Genomic DNA, 24,303 nt, shown 5'->3' with positions numbered 1-24,303 from the left:
CTGCCCATACCCCCACTTGTGGTTAGTGTTTGTTCACCCATTCATTCACTCAGCAGATGCTGATGGGGGCTTTCCCTGTGCCAGGCTTCATACTGGACTCTAAGCAATGATGCAAAGAAGGAAGTATTCTTACCCTCAAGGGGCTTACATTCTAGAGGGGAAAGAGAGAAAATAAGCATGTACACCTGTCAGATGGAGAAAACCAAAGCAGGGAGGAACTTGGGTGGTCAAGGGAGGTGTCCATGAGAAGAGGGTATGTGAGTGAAACTGGCAGGAGGCAGGGATAAGCCATGTAGGTATCTAGGGAGGGGGAGCTGCAGGGAGACCTGAGCAGGTGGGGAGGGGAAGGAAGAGCAGGGGGAAGAAGGGGAACCAGAGGCCCAGGCGGCCAGACTACGAGGGCCTTGCTGGCCACTGGCTTTGACTCTCAGGGAGGTGGGAAGCTGTGGAGGTTTTAGCAGAGGGTGATATGGGGTCTGGGGATTTACTTGGTCATTCTGTGTACTGTGTACATTTGCGAGGTTTCTAGTATGGGGCTGTGATAAATATAGCCTTGCAGCAAGTACATTCATACAGAAACCTTACTCTGCATTTCCTTTCATTGACTAGGGATAGATTCCTAGAGATAGAATTTTACTACCAAAAAGTTGAGCAACTTTAAGATGCATACTCCTTGTGGCCAAATTATTTCCCAGATTAATTGATTAATTTCCCAGAAATTATTATTATTGTTTTTTAAACCAATTTACACTTCTAATGTGGTAGCCTTGCTGACATCAAGGCATGTGGTTTTTCAACTTTGGGTTTTTTTGGGTTTTGTTTTTGTTTTTGTTTTTAAGAGACAGGGTCTTGGCTTGTCACGCAGGTTGGAGTGCAGTGGTGCTATCACAGCTCACTGCAACCTTGAGCTCCTGGGCTCAATCCCCAGTCCTCCTGCCTCAGCCTCCCAAGAAGCTAGGACTACAGGTATGCACCACTGCACCTGGCTACTTTTTTCATTTTTTTGTAGAGGCAAGGTCTCCTATGTTGCCCAGGCTGGTCTTGAACTCCTGGGCTCAAGCGATCCTCCTACCTTGGCCTCCCAAAGTGCTAGGGTTACAGGCATGAGCTACTTCACCCAGCCTAACTTTGTTTGTTAAGTTTGCTAATTTAATAGCATGGGAAGGTGATCTTATTTCTTTGATTATAAGTGAGATTGAACATTCTTATGAATTGATTATTTGTATTTCATGTTTTATGGTTTTTTGTCTTTTGCTTATTTATTGAGAGTTTGGTATTTTTGTCTTTTCAATTTAGATGAACTCTTTAAACCATTAGAAATCACAAATGAAAGTGCTTTTTTAAAAATATCAAAGCTTTATGAGCCGGTTCCTTTACTTTTTTGTTTTATCTTATTTTTTTTGAGAGAGGGTCTTGCTTTGTTGCCCAGGATGGAGTGCAGTAGTGCGATCACAGCTCACTGCAGCCTCTGCCTTGGCTCAAGCAATCCTCCCACTTAAGTCTGAATAGCTGGGACTACAGGCACTACCATACCTATTTAATTTTTGTATTTTTGTAGAGATGGGGTTTTGTCATGTTGCCCAGGCTGGTCTTGAACACCTGGGTTCAAGCAATCCATCTGTCTTGGCCTCCCAAAGTGTTGGGAGTACAGACTTGAGCCACTGCCGAGTCTATGAACTGATTCTTAAAGAGTAGCTCTGCCTCCCCACAATGTGGACTGCAAAATGCTGGCTGGCTGTGTTGCTTAGTAGCAAAAGGGGTTGCATGCTGCTACAGCTCTCTGTTTCTCCCCAACTCAAGTGCTTGGATGTGGGACTGTGCTCCCCTGGTGTCTGGGGCTCTGGGAAGGGCATTTTTACTTCCCTGTTTGCAAGAAGGGTTACATCCTATTCCATGTCCAAAGTGGACACTTCTTCCTTTGCTCAGCATCCCATGAAGACTCGGTGGGTTACCTGCTCCGCCCCTGGGAGGTGGCTGTGGCCAAGCACCGCTCCATGGACTACACCCTGCTGGTCATGGAGCAGCATACAGTTTTGCCTTCACTTTTGGGAAAGGGGCTAAGATGTCAGGGTATACTGTCCTTAATGGAAATCCACTCTTGTTTCAGGGGTTTGTGGGATGCAAATCTTAGTAGGGTCAGACTCCCTAGAAATGGATCCCTCTCATGGTTCTATTGGGTCTCCCCTAAAATTAATGCTGTAGGTGGGAAAAAAATAAGATATTCTTTGGGTACCTTACTCTTAACTGAGCGTGTCTTACCATGGGCCAGATTACTATCTCCTGGTCTGGATGCAGGTGGTGAGGGGTGTGGAATGTACACTTGAGTATCACTTGTTCAACCACAAGACCATAAATGGCTCCTTGTATTGGGCTCCTTAAAATAGGGCTTATTTATGTTGTATTCCCTGCCATTAGGCCTGGTACAGAAAAAAAGAGAAAATCTACTTCATAGAACTTGTAGATTCTAAAACTCTAAAAGGTGCTGCTTAGACTAAATATAGTGGGTTATCTGTTAGCTGTGATCTTGAAGCTGTTGTTTGATTTTTTTTAATCTGTTTTAATACCCAAACTAATGGCATTGTGAGGTTGAGTCAGTGGATGGTTCAAAATAGCAATTTACAAAACTTTAAGTTTGTGACTGTCTCTTGATTCCACTGGTTTTTCCACATGTGGGTGGCTATTTTGAGAGCTGTGATTGCCCAGACAGCCCCAGCTCACAGAATTGCCAGAACATTTGTGATTGTTTAGAAATCCTCTCCTCTTCTTCATCAGCTGGGGACACAGATCAGGATTTCAAATGCCCCTTTCTCTGTGGCCTTCCCCGATGTACCCACTGTCTCCAATTAGGATTGATTACACCTTTTTTTGGTGCCCCAAATAGACTTCTCTTCCAGCGCCTGTCACAGTTTATGCATTAACTTTAAGAAACATCCAGGCCAGACATGGTAGCTCATGCCTGTAATTCCAGCACTTTGGGAGGCTAAGGTGGGAGGATCATTTGAACCCAGGAGTTTGAGACCAGCCTGGGCAATATCATAAGACCCTGTCTCTACAAAAAATGAAAAAATTAGCCGAGAGTGGTGGCCTATCTGTAGTCCCAGCTACCCAGGAAGCTGAGATGGGAGGATTGCTTGAGCCCAGGATTTGGAGGCTGCAGTGAGCCATGATTGCGCCACTGCAGTCTAGCTTGGGTGACAGAGCGAAAACCCTGTCTCAAAAACAAACAAGCAGAAATCCGGTTTCCTTCTAGAAGTAGAGCTCTGGAGTCTTTGATTCCTAGTGTGGGGCATGGAGTGCTATGGGTGCTGAGGGAGTGTTAATTCTGTCCCCGCCGAGGCCCTTTCTGATGCGTGGTGCTGCTGTTTCTGTAGAAATCGTGGATGGGAATGTGAAGATGACCCTGGGCATGATCTGGACCATCATCCTGCGCTTTGCCATCCAGGACATCTCCGTGGAAGGTGGGTTTCCGCTTTGTTCCATCCTGCCATCACCACTCCATCTCCCTCCCTGGGCTTAGCCTGGAGAACTCCCACACCCAGGGCAATGGACGTTCATCAGGGGCCGTGTCCTAGGCTTCTTGCTCATTTATTGGGCATCAGCCCTCTCTTCCAGTCAATGGAGAAAAAAGAACTATTTGCCATTCTGATTCTCATAGGCATGTTGGCCCCAGGGAAACTCCCCACTTTGGGAAAGCCCAAGGCTGCCATGGGGAAGTATATTGGAAAACCCACCTGGCTCTTGGGTCGTTCATCTGAAAGGGTGGGGAAATGCCGCTGGGAGGAAGGGCCAGGAGGGGCGCTAACCCCGTCCTCTACTCCGCTCCCCTAGCATCCTCTAGTGACCACTTCACAGATCTGCAAGGGCTGTCATGGTCTGGAGAAGTGATCTCTACATTTGGTTCCATACTCGGGCAGTTTTTGAGCTTTATGTCTGCTATGCATGTATTTATCTTGCATAATATTTGTGTATTGCCGTGTGTATGATAAAACACAGATACTGAAACAAACTTTTACAAGATGAGATGGAGATAATATTTTTAAAATGTTTGTTTTAATGGCATAGACATCATAAACATTTTTAGTCAAAGGAATTTCTTAATAAAAATAACGTGGATTCAATTCAGTTGCTTTGTGATGGAGATGTTGGTTTGACACTCTGTGATACAGCAATGCAGGGGTCCAAGTTCGGTTTATGGGTACTTGGTATTTAGGGTTGAAGTGGTTGGAAAGAGGGTCATAGTAGTCACCTGGCGTGTGGTTCTTGTTAATGACAGTGGATGTAAATCCATTTCTCAAATAGCCTTCTTGATGATTTTGATTCTTTTGGGTGGGCTTCCTGTCAGCTCTGAAGTCATCATTGTGTTACTCTTGTGATTTAGCTGACGAAGAGCTTAAGCTAAGTAAAAGCACTAGCTTTGCCAATTTTTAAATTGTCTGCTTTTGCTTAGGTGGTTATGGTCTTTGTAGGAACCCTTGAATATCATTTTAAAGTCCATTTTGTGCATTGAAAATAAATGAGATCATTCATGAACCCAGTCCACGGAGTACCTTAACCTCCAATTCACAGGCATGAACACAGGAGTATATTAGTCAGTTTTCACGCTGCTGGTAAAGACATACCCGAGTCTGGGTAATTTATAAATAAAAAGAGGTGTAATGAACTCACAGTTCCACATGGCTGGGGAGGCCTCACAATCATGGCGGAAGGCAAGGAAGAGCAAAGGGACCTTTTGCATGGCAGCAGGCAGAGAATGAGAGCCAAGTGAAAGGAGTTTCCCCTTAGAAAACCATCAGATCTCGTGAGACTTATTCGCTACAACAAGAACAGTATGGGGGAACCACACCCATGACTCAATTATCTCCCACTGGGTCCCTCCCACAACACATGGGAATTATGGGAGCTACAATTCAAGATGAGATTTGGGTGGGGACACAGCCAAAGCATATCGGGGGGTAGTGTGGTTTGCAGTCTTTCTTCTGTGCTGGGAGCTCCGTGAGTCTCCTCAGTTGCCTGCCTAACCTCACAGACACGTGGCTCCTTCATACACAGAGGGCAGCAGTATTGATCCATGAAGTAAATATAGGGAGACCTTATTTTTATTTTTTATTTTTTTATTTTTTATTTTTTAGATTAAAAACTATCTGTCTAGGAGTCCTAATGCTTTCCTCTCACTCAGCTGTGTGCACCCCTCAGGCTGTGGGATCCCCTGTCTGGAGACCCCTGGATGTGTAGATTTCCCAGATCAATCAAATCTTCCTCCTCAACCTGATAGAGGTTGCTGACTTACTTTGTATCATTACCATTTCTTTGAATAAAAGGAGTAGGGGGAGATAATTCTTGAAGTTGGAAAAACTGTTGCCTCAGAATTTATATGTATAGCACAACTAGCTCTGAAAAGCTTCCCAGCTTGCTTTTTCTGTTTCTCAAATAACTTCTCAAACTTTGTCAAGGGAATAGACTTGATGGCCAGGGCTCCTCCTTCAGCCCTCTGAAGGAGGGTTGGCATCAGGGGGTCACAGTGGGGCCTCCATGAGCCAGCGTCCCTTCCTCCACCGAGTCAGCCCTCTGACCTCGCTGCCCGTCCCCTTCCCCACAGAGACTTCAGCCAAGGAAGGGCTGCTCCTGTGGTGTCAAAGAAAGACGGCCCCTTACAAAAACGTCAACATCCAGAACTTCCACATAAGGTGAGTGCTGGGGGCCGAGGGGCTCCCGCAGAACCAGGCTGCCCCCCCGGGAGCTCCCAGACCCCCTTGACTGGCTCAGTCTCAGCTTTAGAACAAAGTGGAGACTGTTGGTGGAAGAAGTAGCTTTCCTTGGGAAGGGGGTGTCACCATCCCTCTGAATCCCCCTGTCTCTCTCCCTGCAGTGTCTTAGGGCTGCTGCCTGATATAACTTTGGTTGATGCCTTTGCTACTGGGAGCGCCCCCAAGGAAATTGTCCAGGAAGTCCCAGCCCAGGGCTCTGGAACAGCAGACTAGGGCCATAGGCCTTGGTTGGGGGTAGGGCTGGATATGGCAGGTTTATCTCAACCTACCAACCCCTCCACAAAGTCTTGACCCCAGTGCCTGGGATTGTGGTAGGAACAAATGTCCCTTCCTGTCCTGTCTTCTGACTCCTGCCCCAGAAAGCTCTGTGTTCATCTCTCTGGAGTCCAGGAGGCCCCTGCTTTGCCCTGGTCAGTGCTTGGCTTCCCGTTTGTTCAGCCTCATTTACCAGCCTACCCCTTCTTCTCTCTCCCCGGGCAGCTGGAAGGATGGCCTCGGCTTCTGTGCCTTGATCCACCGACACCGGCCCGAGCTGATTGACTACGGGAAGCTGCGGAAGGTATGTGTGCCCACCTGACCTCCCACTTTGGGTCCCTGGCAGGTGGGGTGGGAAAAGAGCAGGACTAGGACCCTTTCTGTGACAGTCCATGGTCCAACCTGAGCGGTGTTGGCCTCTTAGAATAGCCAGACAGAGCTCCAACTGAAAGTGAAGAGAAAAACACCTTCCCTGTTAGGGCAACTTCATTAGCCTTGTGCGTGGTGTGTGTGTTCCTGCACACATACACAGCCCGCCAGGAAAAATATCACAGCTGCGGCAGCAGCTTGGTCAGAGGGATGGAATGGTACATGACGTTTCTCCTTTCTGTTTTTCCGGGACTTGTAAAGAGAAGACACATATTCTAAGAGACAGTTCATCCCCGCCTTGTCCTTGACTTCCTGTGCGGTCCTGGGCAGCTTATCCTATCCATGGATTTGGTTTCCTTTATTGCTGAAGTTTGGCTGGGGGATTTTCTTTTGGTTTCACTCCTGCCTTCAGCATGAAGCTGCAGTGCTTTTTCTTGAGTGGATGTGTGGAGTGGGGACAGATGTGGGAGTGGGAGCTGTGTTTCTAGCCTCATGGTGGTTCTCAGTGTCTGAGCTGGTTGGATGACACTGCCCTGGACCTTGGAGAAACCTGTCCTGGACCCTCTAACCACACTCTCCAGGTTCCCTCCTGGACCCTCTGACCACACTCTCCAGGTTCCCTCCTGGACCCTCTGACCACACTCTCCAGGTTCCCTCCTGGACCCTCTGACCACACTCTCCAAGTTCCCTCTTGGTCCATCTTGGTGCCAAGAGGCCGCAATGGCATGGCCATCCCGGGAAAGGCCCTTCCCAAGCCCCCAGTTGGTGACCTGGAGTTGGGGTTGGAATGTCGCCTATCTGTGCTCAAATCTCTTGGCAAGGGAGGCTTCAAGGAGCGGCTGGATTTATGTGCCTCTACTTCACCTTGACACTGGAGAACACAGTGTTCGGTGTAGCTCTTGCCTTGCCTGGGCCTCCAGGAAGGGCGTCTTGCTTCTCAGTGGCCAGGAGAGGTCTAGTATTGCTGGGGCAGGAGCTGCTGTGCAACTTGTGGTGGTGGCAGGCCCTTGGCCGCGGGCGGGTGGATAGCAAGCTGCCGAAAAGGATCTTGAGGGAGGGAAGGAGCAGATTCCTACTTGCTTCCCTGTACTGCGCCCCGCCTCCGCCAGCCCCCCACACACTGCCCCGTCACCTGAAGCTTGGGGCTGAGGCCTTTGTCCACTGGAAGGGCCCATCTGCTGAAGGAGAGGCGCCACAGCAGGGGCCAGCCCTTCCCCAGCTAACCTCCTGGGGGAAGAGGATCCTTGGCCCACCTCCTCAGCTGCTTGGCAAGGAAAAAAAAAAGAGAGAAACTTCCTGTCCTGCTGGGAAGCTGTGTGGCCAAATCACACGTGGCCAAGGGGGAATATCCTAGAGGTGGCAGTTTTCTCTTTTGAAGGCATCATCACCACTTCCTATTCAGCCGATGGGCTTTGGTGACAGGTGTGCACGTATCTCTGTCCCTGCTTGAGTATGCTGGGGTGTCAGTGGCCAGTTCCTCCACTGCTGTTGGACATCCCCACATAAAGGGGTCTGTGCTGACCGTGGCTCTGGAGCCCCCTCCCTTACTCTGAAGAATTTGGAAGCGTCAGCCATTTGGGAGGTGAAAGTCCAGGAGTTCTTTCTGATACCCAGTTAGCGCCCTCCCACACGCTATCCCTCTCTGTCTTTTTATTTATCTCTGCCAATTTCTCCCTGTTTCGCTGTCTCTGTCTCCCCTTCTGTTTTTTTTATTTTTATTTATTTATTTATTTATTTATTGAGACAGAGTTTCACTATTGTCGCCCAGGCTGGAGTGCAATGGCGCGATCTCTACTCACTGCAACCTCTGCCTCCCGGGTTCAGGTGATTCTCCTGCTTCAGCTGCCTGAGTAGCTGGGATTACAGGCGCGCGCCACCATGCCCAGCTAATTTTGTATTTTGAATAGAGATGGGGTTTCGCCATGTTGGTCAGGCTGGTCTCGAACTCATGACCTCAGGTGATCCACCCGTCTTGGCCTCCCAAAGTGCTGGGATTATAGGTATGAGCCACCATGCCCAGCCTTTTTTTTTTTTTTTTTTTTTTTTTGAGACATAGTCTTGCTGTGTTGCCCAGGCAAGAGTGCAATGGTGCGATCTCAGCTCACTGCAACCTCTGCCTCCCAGATTCCAGCAATTCTCCTGCCTCAGCCTCCCGAGTAGCTGGGATTATAGGCACCCACCACCACGCCCGGCTAATTTTTGTATTTTTAGTAGAGACAGGGTTTCACCATGCTGGCCGGCTGGTCTCAAACTCCTGATCTCAGGTGATCTGCCTGCTTCGGGCTCCCACAGTGTTGAGATTACAGGTGTGAGCCACCGTGCCCAGCCCCCTTCTGTTTTTTAATTGTAATTTTTTTGTAGAGATGAAGTCTCACTGTATTGCCCAGGCTGTTCTTGAACTTCTGGTCTCAGTGTGACCCTCCTGCCTCAGCCTCCCAAGTAGCTGGGATTACAGTCACAGCCACCACACCTGGCTTCCACCCTTTTTTTTTTTTTGAGATGGAGTCTCGCTCTGTCACCCAGCTTGGAGTGCAGTGGCGCAATCTCAGCTCACTGCCACCCAGCTTGGAGTGCAGTGGCGCAATCTCGGCTCACTGCAAGCTCCGCCTCACGGGTTTACGCCATTCTCCTGTCCCAGCCTCCCGAGTAGCTGGGACTACAGGCGCCCACCACCACGCCTGGCTAATTTTTTCTGTTTTTTAGTAGAGATGGGGTTTCACTGTGTTAGCCAGAATGGTCTCGATCTCCTGACGTCGTGATCCACCCGCCTCGGCCTCCCAAAGTGCTGGGATTACAGGCTTGAGCCACCGCGCCCGGCCTGCTTCCACTCTTTTTAATTCAGTATCATCATCAGTAAAATCCAGCCCAAATCCTAGCACACACAGTGAACCAGGAACACCCTTCCAGAGAACAAGGAGGTTGCAAGACCAGCTGGTGCTGAGGAATAGGGAGAGAGGGCTGAGGGGCTCCGACTGGGAAGCTCTTCCTTCCTGCAGCAGCCATGGGTGGGCATGGGGCCCTGGGGTCCCTGGGACTCACGTGGGGTGGGTGTGTGTGTACCTGGACCTGAGCACTGGCAGCTGCTGCTCAAGGCCCTAGATGGGAATGACCTTGACTACTTGTCAGTGTTCACCCTCCTGGCTGCTGTTGGAGACTTTCCCAGAAGGACCCCACCTTCTCTGTTTAGAACAATTTCCTCCTGAAAACATCCCGGATGATGTATTTATCTTTTTATTACCCTATACTTCTCCCTTTAGCAAACAGGGAAACTGAGTCCTGGGCCGACACAACCAGCTTGCTCTAGGTTAGTCTGGGGAACCAAGAATGGAGGAGAAGGGCCCAGCCAGAAACTCTTCCACTAAGGTTTTTTTACCCCCTGCATTAAAAACTTATAAAACAACTTATGGTAAAATATACAAAACAAAATTTACCACTTTAAACATTTTTAAATATACTTACTGTTTAGCGGTATTCCATATACTCACATTATTGTACAACTGTTCCCATCATCCATCTCCAGAACTCTTTTCTTGCAAAACTGAGTCTGTACCCACTAAACGGTAATCCCCCTTTCTTTCCTGCCCCCAGCCTCTGGCTGCTACCATTCTGCTTTCTGTCTGGGAACCTCATAAAAGTGAAGGCATATGGTGTTTGTCTTTTTTTTTTTTTTTTGAGGTGTGGTTTTACTCTGTTGCCCAGGCTGGAGTGCAGGGGCGTGATCTTGGCTCATTGCAACCTCTGCCTCCCGGGTTCAAGCAATTCTGCCTCAGCCTCCCGAGTAGCCGGCACGCACCACCACACTCAGCTAATTTTTCTATTTTTAGCAGGTGTTTTGTATTTAATTGCAGGTGTCATCATGTTGGCCAGGCTAGTCATGAACTCCTGACCTCAAACGATCCACCTGCCTCGGCCTCCCAAAGTACTGGGATTACAGGCATGAGCCAGTGCGCCCGGCCTGTGTCCTTTGTGTCTGGTTTATTTCACTTAGCATAACATTCTCAAAGTTCATCCATGTTGCAGTGTATGTCAGAATTTCCCTCCTTGCTAAGGCTGAGTAATATTCCATTGTGCGTGTGCCCACGTTCTGCTTATCTGTTCGTCCATCGATGGGGACTGGGGTTGCTTCTACCTCCTGGCTACTGTGAATAATGCTGCTGTGGACAATGGAGGTATAAAAATCTCTTTGAGAACCTGCTTTCAATTCTTTTGAGTATCTCCCCACAAGCGGAATTGTGGGACCATGTAATCCCATGTTTAATTCTTTGAGGAGCCACCATCCTGTTCTTACAGCAGCTGTACCATTTGACATGCCACCTACGTTTATGTTGCATTCATCGCACAAGGATTACAGCTTCTCAACATCCTTGCCAATCCCTGCTAAGTGTTCTTGAGAAAGTAGCAGAAGCCAGAAGAGTCCAAAGCTGTGGCTAAAGGAGCCTCCAAATTTCATGGAATGTGAGCACCAGAGGGGTCCTGCTCCAAATCTTGACTAGTCTAGAGTTTAGAGCTCCCTACTCCAACTCTTGAGTTATGGATGGAGAAGCTAAGGTCAGGTTATCTACCCATGAGTCCCACTGGTTGGAGGCAGAGCTGAAACCAGAAGCCAGGATGGATGGTGACTAGGCCAGTGCCCTGCTCCTAGCACACATTTCTTAGGAACTCCTTCCTACTCCCGACTCAGGCTGCAGACTACTTCGCCCCATTTCCCTGACAATCTGAAGCTTGAAGGGGGAAAGAGAATGCTTTAAACCTCCAACCAGTGAGCCCCAGTGGTGAGACCAGCCTTCCACATCTGGAACTTTCCCCTGAGGATCGAGCTGGGGCTGGGAGAAAGTCGCTCTGCTCCCCAGTTTGGGTGACCACCCAATTGGGAGTAGCCAGTGACTTGATGTGGCTCTCACTTTATCATCCCTTCCTCCTCTTCTCCCTCTAGGATGATCCACTCACAAATCTGAATACAGCTTTTGATGTGGCAGAGAAGTACCTGGACATCCCCAAGATGCTGGATGCCGAAGGTGAAAGGCGCTTTCCTTCTGTGTATCTTGCCCATCCCCCCATCACTCAGCGGCTAAGAAGGGGTGGACCCCAGCAGTCCAGGGCTGGACAGGAGCAGGGCCTGGTCTTCTGGAACTGCATTTGAGGAGCATGGGGATCACAGTCTCTTGGGGATTCTTCCATTGTTCCCTGAGCTTTGGAGGGAGAGGTGTTAGCTGATTCTGCAAAGGGCCTAGGGGCTGTTCTTGCATCGATTGCCTGAGGATGGTTCTCATCTTTCCCTTGGAGTCAGGGTAGCAGGTGCTGGGGTGCGGGGAAGTGTGCCCTTGTTGTCCGACACAGTTTGGGATGGGAAGTTTCTCTTGCTGAGAGGTGCACTGTCCTAACTCTCTGAGCCTTGGGTGGTCTCTGGGACGGCTGAGCTTAGCATCTCCTTTATGCCCCAGCTATGACTGGGGCTGACTGGGCATGGTGTTTGCTCTAATCTGTAACCCTGGCTTCCTTCTAGCATCTTCTGAGGAGGGTGCTAGAGAACTATGGCTTGGACTTTCTCAGTGGTGGAAGTGTCCAGTTCTGACCTTGCTGGGCAGATCCCAGCCAGAGGAAGTGGCTCCATGTGGGGTAGGCAAGGAAGGAGGGGGCCCAAGTTGAGTGTTGACTTTTCTGTTCCTCACCAAGGCCTTGGTGTCCCAAATGCTGCTAACCAGGACACCTGGATGGGGACAGGTTCAGGGTTTGACACTAGAACATCCTTACCAAAGATTGGGTCTGGGGCTGGAAACCCAGCTCTTCCTGGCCGCTGACCCCGCCATTGCCCCTCTCCCCATGCAGAGCATCTCGGATGGGGTGAGCAGGGGCTATAGGGGGAAGGGAGGCATCTGGGAGCATAGGGGTCTGTGGGTTCATGAAGCCAGGGCTGGCAGCTCCAGAGTGGGGTCAGGCTGGGTCTTCTTGTCCCATCTCTGTGCTTGCCCCTTGGGAGGAGCCTGACTCACCGTGGCCGCTTCCCTGTGTGCTCTCCTTGGCCCCACCTGCTCAGTGCTGAGGGGCTAGAAAAGGGTCATGGGGACAGGAAAAGACCACGGTGGGGTCCAGACTGCTCCCTGCCCTTCTGCCCCATCAGTGGTTTTTTTTTTTTGAGACGGGGTCTCCCTGTATCACTCAGGCAGGAGTGCTGCGGTGTGATCTCAGCTCACTGCAACCTCCGCCTCCCAGGTTCAAGCGATTCTCCTGCCTCAGCCTCCCGAGTAGCTGGGATTACAGGCACCTACCAATGGCTAATTTTTATATTTTTAGTAGAGACGGGGTTTCACCAAGTTGGCCAGGCTGGTCTCGAACTTCTGGCCTCAAGTGATCTGCCTGCCTTGGCCTCCCAAAGCCACCAGTAGCTTTTAAAATTTCAAAAATATCATGAGGAAAATTTTCAAACATGTAAAAACCCAGGCAAAAGCAGAAAGAATAGCATGATGACCTTTCCTATTTCCATCATCCAGATAGAATGGCTACTAAGGTCTTGCCACACTTTGTTTTTTTCTTATTTCTTTGTTGAAGTATCTTAAAGCAATTCTGAGATATCACATCATTTTACTACTGCATGCTTCTGAATACATACCTTAAAAATAGAGTTATTTTCTTAGGCAACGATGAAGTTTTCACATTTAGCAAATTGATAATTCCATTTGATACCCAGTTCATAATGAAATTTCCATAATTACCTATGACATTTCTTTGAGGGTTGGTTTGTTTTAATCAGAATCCGAACAAGGTCCATACTGGCATTCGGTTGTGTTTCTGACAGCTTTTCCCATCTCTAGGACTTCTCTCTTCCCTTTGACCCCTTTTATTCCTGCCATTGAACTTGTTGCAGAAATGGGGCCACTGTCCTGTAGCAAGTTCCTTATTCTGGGTTTGTCTGCCTCTTTGGGGCTTCATTTCACGTGTTCCTCTACTTACATTCCCATAAGCGCAAGTTGACGCCAGAGGCTGGTTAGATTCGGGCTCCACATTTTGGCAAGAAGACTTGGTGGTATTGTGAGCTTCTTTCTGCATCACATCGGGGGTGTATGGTGTTCTTGGAACCAGCTGGCTTTAACTGCAGATTTTTCTTGACAGACATCGTTGGAACTGCCCGACCGGATGAGAAAGCCATCATGACTTACGTGTCTAGCTTCTACCACGCCTTCTCTGGAGCCCAGAAGGTACCCAGGGCCCCCTGCTCCTTCCATGCCCAGCACACCTCCTGCTGGAGCCCAAACCATGTCCTCCTGCCCGCCTCCACCTCTCCTGGTGACAGGTATCTGGATGGTCTGGTCTCTCAGACAGAGGCAGCCCCTGGTTCTGAAGTGGCGTGTTGTTCTTACCTAGCTCCTCTCCCACCCCACACCTCTCTCTCTCATCTTCTACTGTTAACAAGAAAATTGGGCAGCACCCCACTTTCTGGGACCCAGATGACTGGCTTAAGCAGGAAGGGCTGTGTGCATGAGGCAGCCCGGGAGGTTCTGGAAGGCTGGAAGGTGAACAGGAGCAGCCCTTCCATGCCCAGGTCTGTTGAAGCCACTGGCTTGACAGAGCAGCTGGAGTTCCCTTAGAAGGGCAATGCTGGGAGGCAACTCCAGTCTTCACTTACCCACTTGGCAAAGGCATCATAAAGCCCCACCTTTGTCCTGCTCATGGGCATGACTTAGCAGATCTGTCCTCAGCCCCTTTGGGCTCTAGTGCCTTCTCCTGTATCCTGCCTGGGACTCCCGTGCGGCCATGCTGCACTCTGTGTTCTCAGACATAAGCAGAACCTCTGGGAGGAATGGAGAGGGGGTGGGCAGCTGTGAGCCCCTTCAAGTGTCCTGGCCCAGTTTTGCTCTGGGAGGCCTGAGGTTAAAGTTCAGTTGTGCAGGTTCCACACCACACAGGGGTACCACGACTAAAGGGTACTGTTCATGCTGCGGACATTGAAGATTTGGAGGTTTTCATCACCAGGCTTAGGCAGCACACACCCCCTCCCCCAGTCCTCCCTGGTAGGCAGGACCCTAGAGGAAGCACAACATCACCATGTCCACAGAACCTTCATGTCTCATGCAGATCTCCCACCCTCCACATGGCATCTGAGTGACCATCTGAAAATGCATGATGAGGCCGGGCGCGGTGGCTCACGCCTGTAATCCCAGCACTTTGGGAGGCCGAGGTGGGTGGATCACTTGAGGCCAGGAGTTCGAGACCAGCCTGGCCAACATGGTGAAACTCCTTCTCCACTAAAAATACAAAAATTAGCCAGGTGTGGTGGCGTGCGCCTGTAATCTCAGCTTTTCAGGAGGCTGAGGCCGGAGAATCGCTTGAACCCAAGAGGCGGAGGTTGCAGTGAGCCAAGATTGTGTCACTGCACTCCATCCAGCCTGGGTGACAGAGTGAGACTCTGTCTCAAAAAACAAAACAAAACAAAACAAAAAAGCAACCACAAAACAAAAAAATGCATGATGGGAGCCCCCGCCCTCTCCCACCTCTCCTGTGCCGTCCCTGCCTCAGACTCTGCTCACCTCCCACCCACTCCCTCCCCTGCGGTCTCATTTTTTCTCTTTCTGCTCATTCCCTCCTTTTCTGTCTGTCCGTCTGTCTTGTGTCCTCTTTCCGTCCACCGTGGCTGTTTGGGTTTATTCTGTGCTGCTACCGCTGCCTACTTTCTCCTCTCAACCTCTTCTCCTTCTCTGTGCAGATGTGTAGGCACGCTAAGGCCGGATGGGAAGGCCGTGTGACCTAATGTTTCATGTCACGGCCACGCCTTCTCGGGTGCGCAGAAGGTGAGCTCTCCCTCGGCCTCCTCCACTCTCCCCTCTTGCCCATCTCTTCCGTCCTCCCTGGACACTCCAGCAGCAGGCCCTGGGATGGAAGGAAGATAGAGAAGCCCCTCCTTCTCTTGCAGGGGGACAGTACTCTGAACTTTGGCCAGGACACTTGAAGATGCCAGAGAACCCCAGCCTCTGAATGACCTCCTGTGTCTCTGTCCCTATGCCATGGGCATAGCGGATACCACAAGCGAGAAAGAAGCTTGTGGTCTCAGCTTCTTCCCTGCAGCCCGCATCAAGAGCCCTTATCCCAGGCAGCACGGCTCTTGGCAGTGCTTGCTATTTCCTTAAACATCCAGGACCTCTTCCCTCTTTCTCTCCCTCCTTCCTGCTTGAGCAAGGCCATCCTCGCAAATTTAGCAGCAGCCAGAGCAGGGAGAGGTCTTCCTGCCTTCTCCAGGGAGTCCAGACCAGAGCCCTGCCTGATGCTTCTCAACCAGGCTGCCATGGACAGTTGTGCAGGTTGCAGACTACCCACGAGTGCCATGTGTGTGCAGTGGATGACAGAGATTTGAATGTTGATTACTAAAGTGATCCTACAGATGGCGGTGAAAATGTCTTCTAACAAAATCAGTAGGACATTTTCCCAGTAGAAGTGCCCTTGGGGAAGAGGTGAAAAATGATCCAGAGACACCATATGGGCTGGCAGCAGCCCTGTTCCCTGCCTGGTTGGGCATCCAAGACCCTCCTGAACTTCCTTCCAGGGCTCACTGGTGCGGACCAGAGACAGGAGAGCAGCTCCCCCTAGAGGCTCCTTCTCATAGGTGTCCCCCCAGCCTGCCCAGCCCCTCTCAGCCTCTCCTCTGGCCTTCCTTCTGCTTCCTCTTTGTCCTTCTCACCTCTCCTGCTGCTGTTCCTGTGCCCCCTCCCTTTGCCCCTCGTGGCCAGGGTGTGAGCAGCTTCTCTCCCTTGCCTTGATTGGCCTCCTGGCCCGATAGCCGCAGGTGTGCACCTGCCCGTGTCCATGGTCAGGCTGAGCTCTCTGCTATGGTCTTTTCCCCTCCTCCCAAAGCTCCTTCCCGCTCTTCCAGTCTCTCCCCTTCTCCTTCAGGGGTCTGTCCTGGGCTTCATGCCCATCGATGCTGGCCTTCCCTGCCTCTGAAGCCTTCACTGTGTCCTGGCTGGTGACAAAACTTGGAAGGGAGTGTGAGATGCGTGTGGGTGTAGGGGGTATGAAGTGGGTGTGTGTGGTGTGTATGGGTATGCGGGGTTCTGAGGAGTGTGTGGTTTGCAATATGTGTGGTGTGAGGGATGTGGTGGATGAGATATGGGGTGTGTGTGTATGGTATGGATGTGTGTGTGGTATGTGTATGGGGGGGTGTGGTGTGTGAGGTGTGTGTGGTGTGTGTATGGGGGGTGTGGAGTGTGTGTAAGGTGTGTGTCTGGGGGGTGTGGGGAATGTAGTGTGGAAGGGTGTAGTGTGTGAGGTGTGTGTGTATGAGGGGTGTATGGGGTGTGGGGACTGTGGTGTGTGAGGTGTGTGTGTATGAGGCGTGTATGGGGTGTGGGGACTGTGGTGTGTGAGGTGTGTGTGTATGAGGCGTGTATGGGGTGTGGGGATTGTGGTGTGTGAGGTGTGTGTGTATGGGGTGTGGGGACTGTGGTGTGTGTGGTGTGTAGGAGGTGTATGGGGTGTGGGGACTGTGGTGTGTGTGGTGTGTAGGAGGTGTATGGGGTGTGGGGACTGTGGTGTGTGTGGTGTGTAGGAGGTGTGAGGGATGTGGTGTGCTGTGGGTGTGAGGTAGGGTGTGAGGTGTGTGTGTGGTGTAGGTGTGGTGTGTGTGATGTGGAGGGGTGTGGTGTGCTGTGGGTGTGAGGTGTAGGATGTGAGGTGTGTGTGGTGTGGAGGAATGTGGTGTGCTGTGGGTGTGAGGTGTAGGGTGTGTGGTGTGGAGGGGTGTGGTGTGCTGTGGGTGTGAGGTGTAGGATGTGAGGTGTGTGTGGTGTGGAGGAATGTGGTGTGCTGTGGGTGTGAGGTGTAGGGTGTGTGATGTGGAGGGGTGTGGTGTGCTGTGGGTGTGAGGTGTAGGGTGTGAGGTGTGTGTGGTGTGGAGGAATGTGGTATGCTGTGGGTGTGAGGTGTAGGGTGTGAGGTGTGTGTGGTGTGAGGGGTATGGTGAGCTGTGGGTGTGAGGTATGTGTGTGGTGTGAGGTGTAGTATGTGTGGCATGTGTGTGGAGTGAAGGGGAGTGCTATGGCTGTGGCGTGTGTGAGGGGTGTGTGGTATGGAGGAATGTGGTGTGCTGTGGGTGTGAGGTGTAGGGTGTGTGGTGTGGAGGGGTGTGGTGTGCTGTGGGTGTGAGGTGTAGGGTGTGTAGTGTGGAGGGGTGTGGTGTGCTGTGGGTGTGAGGTGTAGGGTGTGAGGTGTGGGTGTGGTGTGAGGTGTGGCGTGTGTGGTGTGTGTGTGTGGAGTGAAGGGGAGTGCTGTGGGTGTGAGGTGTAGGGTGTGAGGTGTGTGTGTGGTGTGAGGTGTGGCGTGTGTGGTGTGTGTGTGTGGAGTGAAGGGGAGTGCTGTGGGTGTGGCATGTGTGAGGGGTGTGTGGTATGGAGGAATGTGTGCTGTGGGTGTGAGGTGTAGGGTGTGTGGTGTGGAGGAATGTGGTGTGCTGTGGGTGTGAGGTGTAGGGTGTGTGGTGTGGAGGGGTGTGGTGTGCTGTGGGTGTGAGGTGTAGGGTGTGTGGTGTGGGTGTGGTGTGGGTGTGATGTGTGTGTGTGGTGTGAGGTGTGGCGTGTGTGGTGTGTGTGTGTGGAGTGAAGGGGAGTGCTGTGGGTGTGGTGTGTGTGAGGGGTGTGTGGTGTGGGTGGTATGTGGGTAACAGCCTGCTCCCGCTCCCAAATCTCATGCCACCTCCCCATGCCCCCCTCCCTTTTACTCATCCCTGTTGCAACCATTTCACGCTGCTTTTATCCACACCTGAGGGCAAGGTCACAGCTGGGTTGGTGGTGGTGGTGGTTGTCCTCTCATGTCCTGGTCAGGGGTCTGACCCAGAGTTGCCCCCACCACGTCTAAGGCGACTGCTTCGAGCTGAGCAGGCAGGGGAGGGGAACCCCACCTTGCCGTGTGTGGTGGGGCTGATGGAGAGGAAGGACTCTTCCTGACTCACACACTCCTGTCTTGTCTGTCTCCGGGCTGGCACCAATGGGGAAAATCTTCCAAAACCCGTGCCCAGTGCCCTCCATCCTCTCCACTGTCTTTCTGTCACCCAAACTTGTACAGTGGAATGAAAAGGCAACAGCGCCTAATGTGTGTGTGCACGTGTGGTGCACGGCTTGTGTGCCTGTACAGGCCCGTGCTGTATAAGTCTGTGTACTGATTTCCCTCATTAGATGAGGACCAACTGCTGTTTGACAGGTGGGTTTTGGTTCTAATTCTTTCTCTGCTTCCCTCTCCCCTCCTTTTCCCTTACAGGGACTTAGAATGGGTGGAGAGCATTAAGATTTTGTTGATGTAGCTCGTGTTTTAGAGTTCATGGTCTGCTGTTTCTGAGAAAGAACACTTGAAGGCATGCACTCAATCTGAGAGAAATTCATGAGCCATCTGGGAAAACCCTAAAAAAAAAGAGCCGGCAGTGGCTGCAGTCTGACCTGTGCCTTGCTCTGCCCCAGATCTGAGCAGGGCAGGTACAGTCACAGGACTGCCCGCCACCAAGGTTGTCTTGAGTAGCAGAAACTTGAACATGAGGGTCTGTAGGGGGAAGGCTTAGCAAGGCCTTGGGAAGGGGCAGGCAGTGTTGTGGAGGGAGGTGACCACAGCTTGTGCAAGAAGCTTCAGGGTGTGCAGGCGGAGCCTTCGGCAGGAGAGGAAGCTGGCAAGGTGTGGGCTCCCTGAGGAAAGGGGCCAGTTCCCCTCTGCCTGGTCACCCACCCTGGCCCACTCACCACAAGGAAGCTCGGATGCCTGGTCTGAGATCCCTGCTGATCTGGAGCTCTCTTAGCAGGAACCCTGGGCTTGGTGGCTGACTCAGGACAGAGGGAAAGACTGGGCAGTGGACAGCTGTGGGAAGAAGAAAAAAGCAGGTCCAGCTAGATTTGGGAACGTTTTGGCTAAAGATGACATAGATGAGATCCTCGTAGCATTCATGTGAATCTGTGGGTTGTGGGTGGCGGAGCCACAGCACATCATCTGGCCATGTTTGGGTGTTTTGATGTCACCTTGAAGACAGTTCCTCTCTAGACTGTGCCTGTATCAGGCAATCAGATGCTGACTATTAGGGTAGCAGTTTGGCTTGGGATAGCTAAGTACTCGGGGGTAATAATAGTTCATATCTTTTAAAAAATAACTCTCGAATATACAACAAAATGTATTGTATGTTAAGTTGTATAATAGCGCAGCCTAAAGTAGGCCACAAAAAAACATGAAAATTCGGGTTGGGCGCATTGGCTCACACCTGTAATCCCAGCACTTTGGGAGTTGAGGCTGGTGGATCACCTGAGGTCAGGAATTTGAGACCAGCTTGGCCAACACGGCGAAACCCCATCTCTACTGAAAATACAGAAATTAACCAGATCTGGTGGCACGCACCTGTAATCCCAGCTACTCAGGAGGCTGAGGCAGGAGAATGGCTTGAACTCTGGAGGCGGAGGTTGCAGTGAGCCAAGATTGTGCCATCGCGCTCCAGCCTGGGTGACAGAGCAAGACTCTGTCTCAAAAAACAAACAAAATAAAACAAACCAAAACGACCATGAAAATACCAACTAAGGGAAAGGAAACACAGATTTCTAGTAGTCTTTTCCTTTGGCACTTGGAAGCAACATTTTGCTCATTTCCAGAGAATATTTTCTGAACCCATCAATTATCTGTTGCATCTGTTACACTGTCTCATGTCAGGGCACCTGGTTCTTCTTGCTGGGGTCCAGAGAGGCCCATCTCCTCTTCAGGAATAGCCTGAAGCCAGGGCTCTCCCGGGGTTCTCTTCTGAAGTTGCTTCTGAAGCTGCTTCAGTTCCTGAGGTTCTCAGGGAAGGAATCTTTCCTCCCCTAGAACAAATCTCTCCTTTGAACTTCTGGACTAAAGCGTCTTTGAGATTCTTTATGTACTTGGTTGTTCTGGGTGCCTCTCTCCTAGATCCCTGAGAGTTCATGGGGTTCTTGTAGCCGTGAGAGGAAAACGCTAGAAAACCAGGAATTTGAGGTGATGGGGAAGGCCTGTCATCCCTAACAGGCTTTTCTTCTGCTCCCGGGACCATGTCCCGTGGGCCTGACTAAGACTGGCCTTCCCAGCTGACCTCATCTTACTTCTCAGACTGAGGCTGGTGGGTGATGAAGCTGCTTTCATCAAGGGACCACTGTGGAAGCAGGTCCAACTCACCACCCAGTGGGCTTCTCTGGGGTGCAGCCTGCCTGTTGGGGGAGTCAGGCTGCGAGAGAAAGGGAAAGGATGAGGTTCTGAGGATTCTGCCGTGGTTGTTTTTTTTTTTTTTTTTTTTTTTTTAGAAAAATCAAATCTGGACTTCAGGAACCTGCTTTCTAGAGGTACTGTAGGAGCTGGGCTGTCCCTCAAGGGAGCCCCGCTGGAGTCTGCAGGCTGGCCTGCCATACAGAAAGCGCTCTCATGTCTCCCGCGGTACTTGTGTGTTATTTCTGAAGGCTGATTCACGGGTTATAATGGATGGTATTCTCAGTCAGTCTCCTTCTGGAGAGGCCAGCCTGGGAGCAGGTGGCTGAGACTCGGGCTTGGGAACGCAGTTGGATCTTTGTGGAAAGTCCCCAGGAGGCCCACCCGGAATCTCCCCCAGACTTCATCCAGAAGGGAGCGCTTCTGACCCTGACCCTAACGCTGACCCTGGAGTAGTCAGCAGGCTCTTAGGGATGGGCGAGGCTCTTGCGATCCCACAGGACACATGTAAAATCCCATGAATGCAGACCTCAGTCCACCAGTTTGATAAATTGGCACACATCAGAGTTGATGACCCTTGAGCCGATGGATCAGGAGAGTAACAAAGTGAAGGTGGCTTTATCCAAGAAAATCACAGCCACAATTGCTTCGTGCCAGTGATGAGTAGCTGCCAAGGAGTTTCAGCTGTTTGAGTGGCACATCTCTGGCATAGTCTGCAGGGGTGGCACATCCTCACCAAAACATCAGCCTGGAGGAGGACACATGGGTCTCTCCACAGCCCCCTGCCCCAGCCTTCAAGGGAAGTAGTCTGGGGCTTCCAGCAAGTTGCTCCCCAGCCAGCCCCATGAGGCTGCTGGCCTGGTTCCCGTGGCCCCGCTTGCTTTCTGGGGCTCCACGTCTCCTGGGCAGGCTTGAGGAAAAGCATTTCCCTCCTCGTTGCTTCTTGGGATTCCCCATGGGTGCTTGTTGGTTCTCGAGAGAAATGGCGATCAGTCAGGAGTTGTGGATGAGAAGCAGCCATGGCATCTCCAGGATAGGGCTGAGTTGGGGGTAGGGGGTGAGGGCCTAAGGATGTGACTCCCTGTCTCAGTTTCTTGAGGCCCAGGACTCAAAGTCGCCACCTCAGGGGACTCTTAGACCACCCTCTGGCCACTCCCACCTTCTCCTTATTGCTTCTCCCAACCCACTCTGACACCTTACTCTGCAGGGCATGCCTGCCTTGACCTCCCTGACTGTTTCTGACAGGGCCTTTAGGATGATCTCATTTTGCCCCTTACCCCCTGCCCCACACACCCCGGCACAGTCATCCACAAAGCACATGATTTGGTGGGTGGATGTCTTATTCGAGAAGTTCTTCAAGGAAAAAACATTTCCATCTTCCATCTTAGTCATTCCTTCCAATTCTAAGCACACTCATTCTCAGGAAGTTCTTCCTTACGACCAGCCTCAGTTCATCTTGCTACAGTTGAAACCTGTTTTGTTGTGTTCATCAACCAGTTGTGAGGTCCTGTCTTTCAACCCGTTAATCCAGGGATCATTTTTCATCTGCAGGATACCCTTCTCCAGGGTCCCAGGAGATACTAGCTTCTCCCACCCCCAGGCTGTCTTCCTTTCTACCCTCTGGCCCCCAAAAGGCTTTGAGTTCACTTCTCCCTTGGCGTAAGGTTGGAATGTATGCAAGAACACCGCTGGATTTTAAAACCACCTGTTTGAAGTGGACTCAGGAATGCTGGGTGCCTGCTGGTGTTAGGGGTACAGTAGCCCCCACAGCTGCAGAAGGCGCTCTCCCACTAAGGTTTCTTGGTCTTTGCCTGGGTTGCCATTCAGTCCCTTTCCCTTCGCTTCCCTTTGCTGCTGAGGCCTGTCTTGGGTCCCTGCTAGCCCGGCACACAGCGCATGATGTGTGCTTAGCTGTCCCAGAGGGGCCTGCGCTGGGCTTGCTGGGCATTGGGTCCATACTTGGTTGATCTGGAAGTCTGGACTTGGGTGCAGTGGAGGGGTCCCTCAGTTTTCTCTAAAGTGCTTCAGGCTTTGGGCCAAGAGTCTTGGGAGATTCTGCAGGGATCCCGAGAGGTCCCACGATTTCTCAGTCAGCACTTTATCCCAGGACTCCCAGATTTGAATTCCCACATCTCTAAGATCCTGGAAAATCCAGCCAGAGGCCCTAAGCCTTGGAATTCCAGTGCCTCCACTTGGAATTCCAGGATGGGCATGAATTTTCTCACCTCTCCGCCTGACCTGAGCATTTTGATTGTATCAGTCATTGGATTAGTTTCTTCCCAACCTGCAGGTTGGGCCTTAAACTCAGGCTGTTCTCCAGGGTCCCAGTTCAGCCACCAAGACCTCTGTCCAGGCTCACCTGACCCATGGGACCTGGCCATGGGCTGGCAAGGAGGATGGTAAGGAGAGAGGAGGAATGTGGCCTCACAGCCTTCTTAACCCCCTTCCAATCACAGGGAGCTGCAGGGATGGGAGGGGCTTTGTCAGCACAGGTGTGTACCAGGTGCCCCTGCTGCTGGGGCTGGCTGGTCGTGACTCTCTCTGTCTTGTTGCCAGGCGGAGACAGCAGCCAATCGCATCTGCAAGGTGTTGGCCGTCAACCAGGAGAACGAGCAGCTTATGGAAGACTACGAGAAGCTGGCCAGTGATGTGGGTACCCCCTGGGTTCACCTGGCCTGTCTCTAGCAAGAGTCAGTCCCCTAGAACGTGTACCTCCAAATCTTTCCTTGGAGCATAGTCCCAGGCTGGTATAGTCTCTGATCCCAATATAGCTAGTCCAGGGCAGCCTGAGCTCTGTTGTGGCTCTCCCAGAAAGTAGTGAGGTGGGGGCAGAGGCCGGTCCCTGAGTCCTCATGAGCCTAGGATATCCCTTTGCCTCTCAGGGTCTTGTTTTTTTCACTTGTCAAGTGAGAGTTGAGCCAGGGGATGTCAGAGCCCTTTCCAGCCTGGTGTACTTTTAGTCTGTGAGTTTTTCTTCAATGAGAGAAGGAGCGCATCTCGTTGTAAGAGGGTGAGGGTAGGGCTTTTGGTAAATTAGTGCTGGCTTAGGCTAGCATAGCAGCTACCAAACATAGCGGCTGTCCCCTACTTTTCAGGGGACAGGATCACGCAGTGCTGGGTTTCCTGTTCTGCCATTGGCTACATTTGGGTTAAGCCTCCTCTTCTTGAAAGAATTCAGCCCTTTGAGCTGCTCAGCCCAGGCTCTTGGGGGATCTGCTGCCCAGCATAGTAAGAACCCAGGTTCTGGAGCCCAAGTACCTGGGTTTAAATTTCTGCCATTCCAGCCAGGTCACCTTGGCAAGTTCCAGGACCTGGTAGGGCCTTGAGTGCCTCCTCTGTAACATGCAGATGACCACAGACCTTAGCTTCGTAGTGTTTCTGTGATGATTCAGATGAGTCCATGTGTGTGATGTGCCTGGCCCCCTGCAGGTGTTCAGTGTACTCCTATTGTCATGTGCACCCCTCCACCTTCTCCACCACCATCATCTTGGCTCAAGGAAAACAGTCCAGGCCGTGCCTGCTTGTGCTCCAGGCCAGCTCTCTGCCCAGAAGCCAGCCTCTTCCCTTTTAAGTCAGAGACCCACATTCTAGATTCCTAGGAAGTCAGATGGCAAGAACTTCTGGAAACAGCTATTAACCCCCTCCATGGTATAGATGAGGAAACTGAGGCCAAGCTAGTTAGAACCTGGTACTAAAACCCAGGTTTCCTTCCTGCCTTTTAGTTGCACTATTTTCACATCAGGTCTATGGG

At 51.2% G+C, this 24,303-nt stretch overlaps 1 protein-coding gene across 47 annotated transcripts in view; it reads left to right on the top strand.

Annotated features, from left to right (window-relative positions):
• Positions 1-24,303, top strand: part of ACTN1 (actinin alpha 1) — a 107,600-nt gene that overhangs the window by 65,473 nt on the left and 17,824 nt on the right. For 42 of the 47 annotated variants that reach the window (XR_013396376.1, XR_013396374.1, XR_013396375.1 and 39 more), the window contains 6 exons: positions 3,372-3,458; positions 5,597-5,684; positions 6,246-6,324; positions 11,323-11,404; positions 13,497-13,582; positions 23,109-23,201. Coding sequence is in view for 44 of the 47 variants with exons in the window: in XM_077941257.1 (XP_077797383.1) it covers positions 3,372-3,458; positions 5,597-5,684; positions 6,246-6,324; positions 11,323-11,404; positions 13,497-13,582; positions 23,109-23,201 (515 nt within the window). In the remaining 3 variants the exon portion in view is untranslated. Of the gene's footprint in view, positions 1-3,371; positions 3,459-5,596; positions 5,763-6,203; positions 6,325-11,322; positions 11,405-13,496; positions 13,583-15,087; positions 15,173-22,877; positions 22,952-23,108; positions 23,202-24,303 lie in introns of those variants that run through there. The other 5 variants (XM_077941260.1, XM_077941261.1, XM_077941264.1 and 2 more) reach the window with 5 other exon arrangements.

The sequence above is a fragment of the Macaca mulatta genome, chromosome 7 (genome assembly GCF_049350105.2).
Source record: "Macaca mulatta isolate MMU2019108-1 chromosome 7, T2T-MMU8v2.0, whole genome shotgun sequence".
NCBI classification, from domain to species: Eukaryota; Metazoa; Chordata; class Mammalia; order Primates; family Cercopithecidae; genus Macaca; species Macaca mulatta.
Note: the sequence above shows the minus strand (reverse complement) of the source record. Positions and strands in the feature narration are given on the sequence as shown.